The sequence below is a fragment of the Medicago sativa genome, chromosome 3 (assembly GCF_051527215.1).
Source record: "Medicago sativa cultivar Bolivia chromosome 3, Bolivia_mono, whole genome shotgun sequence".
NCBI lineage: Eukaryota > Viridiplantae > Streptophyta > Magnoliopsida > Fabales > Fabaceae > Medicago > Medicago sativa.
Window position 1 is genome coordinate 51,347,339 of NC_140751.1, and position 6,000 is coordinate 51,353,338.

General features: G+C 39.0%; 1 protein-coding gene across 1 annotated transcript; it reads left to right on the top strand.

Annotated features, from left to right (window-relative positions):
• Window positions 1–1,094: 1,094 nt before the first annotated feature.
• LOC146938116 (uncharacterized) lies at window positions 1,095–3,320 on the top strand. The gene has a single exon (XM_085749588.1). It carries the CDS (start codon window positions 1,095–1,097, stop codon window positions 3,318–3,320), a length of 2,226 nt encoding a protein of 741 aa, XP_085605714.1.
• The last annotated feature ends 2,680 nt before the right edge of the window (window positions 3,321–6,000 follow it).

A 6,000-nucleotide genomic window follows, 5' to 3' on the forward strand; every position in this document is an offset into this window, starting at 1 on the left:
AGAGAGTGGCATCAGATTAATGTGTTGGATATTTGTATGTTGGCTTCACTTTTGCCTAAAACAAATATTCACTTCAGATGTGGAACACAATGTTCCAACATCAAGAGTTGTTCTGTACGTTCTGGGCCTGACCTATGTTTACGCACGCGCTTGCTTGATTGAAGGAATCCACACCAGCATGTGTTGGTATGAACCGTGTGCAATTATGAAGAGATCAGAACATATGTGATTTCTTAAGGAATTGATGAAATGACTTAGGAAAGTATTTTTATGTGACTTTTAATAAAGCCTATTTTATAGGAGTTTCTATATCCGTCCATTGCTTAATGAAGAAGTCACTGATCCGATCTGAAGCATGATTGAAGGAATGACACGCCTTGCTTCAGTATATAAAAGGCTGCAAGACCTGAAGATATTCATTCAAGACATTGTGCAACAAATAGAGTTTTTGTTTAGGTTTTGAGTCATACATATTGTGAGCCTTTCGTGTATCATCTTGATACATGTTTAGGACTGTGCTTTGAGTTGTAATACTGTGCACTACCCCGAAGCTTTTAAGCAAGGAGCTAGGTAGATTGTGGACTGCATCTAAGCTTTTAAGCAAGGTTGCAAGTTGTTGTTTTTCGAGGGTAACCTCATTTGAATTGAGTCTGTAATTTGGGAATCACAGGGGATTGTGATCTATTGTAAGGGAGTGAGATGGAATCTCAAATCTAGGAGTTCCTAGGTTGAAGTCTAGTTGGGGTAGGTCCTAGGTCTTAAGTGCAAACGTGGTTTGCTGAGAGCTTTTGAATATGAACTGCACTAGTGGATTTCCTTCCTGGCTTGGTATCCCCCAGATGTAGGTGACGTTGCACCGAACTGGGTTAACAATTCTCTGTGCCTCTTTTCTTTCCTGTCTATTATTTGCTTTTTTATATTTATGTCTGTTAGCTTAATGTTCTAAACATTATATACAACATCTGTTTACTGTGTCCTGTGTTGGAACATCGTTTAGAACATCGTAAGTCTAACGTGCCAGAATAACAATTGGCATTAGAGCAGGCACCCTGCCTGTATTTGGGTGAGATCTAGAGGAGATCTATTCTGGAAATATGGAGAAAGAAGGAGGATTCATTAACAGACCACCTTTGTTAGATGGAACAAATTATGACTACTGGAAGTCACGTATGTGTGCATACCTAAAGTCCATAGATAGCAAAACCTGGAAAGCAGTGTTAAGAGGTTGGGAACATCCAGTTGTCCTTGACAAAGATGGAAACAAAACAACTGTCCTGAAACCGGAAGAGGAGTGGACTGCTCCTGAAGATGAATTGTCACTAGCAAATTCTAAGGCTCTAAATGCTATCTTCAACGGGGTTGATCAAAATGTGTTCAGAATGATTAAACAATGCAATGTTGCTAAAAAGGCATGGGAAATTCTGGAAATTACTTATGAAGCCACCTCAGGAGTTAAAAAATCTAGATTACAGCTTCTAACCACTCAGTTTGAAAAACTGACCATGAAGGAAGATGAGAATATTCAAGAATTCTACATGAACATTCTTGACATGTCTAATAATTTTGACACTCTTGGGGAAAAGATGTCTGAAGAGAAACTGGTCAGAAAAATTCTCAGGACGCTTCCCAAAAGATTCGACATGAAAGTCATTGCTATAGAAGAAGCTCAAAACATTTCTGAAATAAAGATAGAAGAGCTCATTGGATCTCTTCAGAATTTTGAAATCATCATCAACGACAGGGTTGAAAAGGAAGATCATTCTACTGGCATTAGAAAAGCTCAAGGGAATCTTGGAAATAATGAAAACTTGACTGAGTCTGTAGTTCTCCTAGGAAAACTGTTCAACAAAATTGTGAGTTTGGCAACAAATGGTCAGAACATTAAGTCCAACATCAGAGAAAAACAGAAAGACAAGGAAGATCAATGTAGTGAATGTGGAGGTTTTGGTCACTTAACAACAGAATGCACTAACTTCCACAAGAAAAGCCTCAATAGTGCTTGGTCTGAGAAGAATGTGTCTGAAAGATTAAATGAAGGTATGTTCTCTAGACAAGTAACTGCTCTAACAGGAAAAATTTACTCTGATGATGAATCTTGTGATGATGAATTAGAATATGATGACCTAGTTACTGCATATAAGGATCTGCATGCTAGAAGCACTGAAATCTGTAAGATGTTAGGAGAACAAAAGAAGATAAATAATCAACTCCTTGCAGATAAAAGGGCTCTTCTGACAAAAGTATCTGATCTCAATGTTGAGGTAACATGTTTAAACTCACAAATTGGAGAATTAAAAATACAGGTTGAAAACAAGTCTACATCTCTGAATAATGCTGTAGCAGGTGAGGCCAAGACACAAACAAAAGGTATAAATTTCAATTATCAATCTCTAAATCGAAAGCAACGCAACAAAAAAATTGCATATGTTGTGGAAGATCATGGATTGATAAGAAAAGAAGAACCTAAGAAGCATAAGGTTACAGACACTTCAGGAAATGGTGGAACCTCTGACAACAAGACAATGTTGGAACCTTCTCAACAACATCTGCATGAGAAAAGGGAAACTCGCCCATGGATTTGTCATCATTGTAAAAGAAAAGGTCACATTAGACCTTTCTGCTACAAACTATACGGTTATCCGTGTAAATTTAATCACAAATGGTTGCCTAAGAGTGACAACGTTGGCTTGGTAGGACACACGTCTAAAAAACCAATATCAAAAGAAGTTTGGTATTTTGACAGTGGTTGTTCCAAACATATGACTGGGAATGATAACTATTTCGAATACATAAGACCTTGTGAAAAAGGACATGTAACTTTTGGTGATGATGGTAGGGGAGAAATACGAGGTAAAGGTAAGTTGATCAGTAATAAGCTACCTAAACTTGATAATGTCTTATTTGTTGAAGGACTCTTCTCAAATTTAATCAGCGTGAGTCAGCTGTGTGACCAGGGTCTGGAGGTAAGATTCAATAAACTTGGATGCAGGGTAACAAATAAGGAGGGACGAGTTCTTATGCAAGGAAAAAGAACCAAGAATGACTGCTACAAATGGATCCCTGAAGAACATGTTGACATGTTGGATAGGATGCTGAAACATCAGAAAGATCAAAGGACTTCACACTCTCAGGAAGTAACAAGAGGCTCACCTCTAGAAATTGAGAAACTTCAAAAAAATCTGAGTAGAAATCCTAGAGAAGAAATCAGTTGCATCCCAACAGAAGAAACAGTAAGTGATGATTTGGAAGAATTGTTGGGTCTTAAAAAATTTAGAAAAATAAAGGACAAACTGGACATTTCATCAAGGAAGAAGTTATAGCAGTTAACTAAGGGAAAGCGTGCAAAAGAAGGTTGTGCTTCACGTTTATTAGGGCACGCATATTTAGGCGATTTTCCCCAATTAACTTCCCTCTCTCTACCAACCGCAATCATACCACATATATCACTCCTAACCCTTGTCATTCTCTTTCTTCTCGCAAAACCTTTCAAAACAGTTCACACTCATTCTTATTCAAATCAATCTTCAATCTTTCCTTCTCATCCCATATCATTTCTCTTGTCCATCATGAAATACAAAAAGGGCACCCCTGTTTCCTCTGAAATAAAAGCCGCCACTCAACATGACACCAGTTCCTCTGTCCCTAAAATGGTCAAGCCACTCAACACTGTCCCTCCTGCAAAATCTATGAAGAAAATTGCTGAGAAGTCCTCCACTAAGAAGAGGAAGATCACAAAGAAGGGTGAATCCAAGCAAGCCCTAACCATGACAGATCTCTATGAAAAGGAGAATCCTTTTAAGACGACGGAGAAAGACTCTGCTGTTAGTGATACTAACGCTGGTGACGATTCAAAGATTCCCTCAGATTTTGCAACACCGAATCGTGAAAAAGGTAATCCTATTTCTACTCAAATTCCTGATGAACCTGTATCTGATAGAAAACTAGGGTTAGAAGATCTGAATGATGCTATAGAGAGTACTGAGAACATGAATTTAGACAAATCGAAAAAGGAAACTGGTACTGAGGCCTCTGTTGAAAACAACCCCGAAGAAACCCTAGGTCAAGAGAATGTTGAACCGGATGTTAGCACATCCCTAGGTGAACTTGCTAAGTCATCTGGTGAAGAAGAGGATGTGAGTGTTGAAAAGGTACCTAGTGTTGAGTCAGATTCTGACAAGGAGATTGGTCCCGAAAAGTCTGTGGAGAAAACCCAAACAGAAGAAGGTAGTGTCTCTGGTGATGGTTCTAAAAGGAATGATGAAGAAGCAGAAGAAAGTGATAAAGGAGTGGTAGATGTTGATAAACTCAATCTAGAGGATGTTCCTCAGACACAAACTCCTGGTAATAGCATGGCCAAGAGACTAAGAAGTAACAAAGGTAAGGTTGTTCCTGCTGTTAGCCAAACCTCAAAGAAAACTGATACCCCTGTGACTGAAACACCCAAAAGAAGGACAATGGCTGCTGGTGTTGGTCCTAAGAAAAGTTGGAGTAAAGTAATGGTGAAAGCTGCTGCTGGGAGTTCGAAAAAGAGAAAGGTTGTTTCTTCAAGTGAGTCTGAGTATGATGTTGAGAAGGATGTTTCAAACATCGTTTCCACTGATTCCAAGAAAGCTGATAAGAAAGATCTACTGGTTGTAGAAGACGTGCCCATTGACAAAGTGTCTTTTCATCTCCCAAGTTTTGCTCAGAGGTGGAAATTTATCTTCCATAGGAGACTTGCTTTGGAAAGAGAGCTGAGTGAAGAAGCCTTGAAAATTCAAGAGGTAATGAGTTTGATTAAAGAGGCTGGACTGGAGAAAACAGTGTGCAAGCTAGGAGATTGCTATGAAAAGCTGGTCCGAGAGTTCTTGGTAAATATTCCTAAAGACTGTGACAATCCTCTCAAGAAAGATTATCAAAAGGTATATGTTAGAGGAGAATGTGTCAACTTCTCACCCAACATCATAAATAGCTTTCTAGGTGTTGAAGGAGGTGTTGCTGAGGTAGAAGCCACTGACAATCAAATCTGCAAAGAAATCACAGCCAACACGGTGAGAACTTGGCCAAAGAAAGGGAAGATTTCTTCTGGAAAACTGAGTATGAAGTATGCAGTTCTTAACAAAATTGGTGCTGCTAATTGGGTTCCCACCACTCACTCTTCAGATATTACAACTGGTTTAGCTAGGTTCATCTATGCTGTAGGAACTAAGACTAAAATGGACATTGGGAGATATGTCTTTGATCAGACCATGAGGCATGCTAAGACTGATGCTGTGAAATTGCCTATTGCTTTTCCCACCTTGCTGTGTAAGATCATTCTGAGCCAACACCCTGCTATCATCTCTACTACTGATCTGGCTATGAAAAGGGAATCACCTCTCACCTTCCACCAGAAACTGTTTAAATCTCATCATGCTCCGGATCTTGTTGGAACATCTGCCTCTGCTCCTAATACAGGTATTATGACGAAGGAAGAGATCATTGCGGCCTTGAAAGACACCTGTGTCATGCTGGATGAAAGGAAGGCTAAGTTTGAGCTGATGATCCACACTCTGGAAGGACAGGATGCTGGTACAGAAGATAAGGAGGATGAGAGTGAAAAAGAAGATGATGATGAGGCTGAATCTGAGGAAGAGGATAAAGAAGCAGAAAATGAAGATGGGGAAGCTGGTGAGAAGAATGAAGAAGAAGATGAATCTGGGAGCAGCTGAGGCAGAAGAATAATTTTCTTTTCTGTTTCTTTTGCTGTATTTGTTTTTTTTTGGCTATGCCCTGGATATTTTGTGCACTATATGTGCTATGGTCTGTAACAGCATATTTTCCTGCACTTTATGTTTCTTGGTACTCGTATGTTACACTTCTCATGCTTTGAAGACTGCTTATCTGTTATATTCAAATAGTTTGGCATATTTTATGGCTAAAAAGGGGGAGTAGATATGCATGACTATATGCATGACTTGACTTATGTTTAATTGAAGTAGGAGGATTAGTGTTCAGATAATGTGATAATGTGCCTATTGA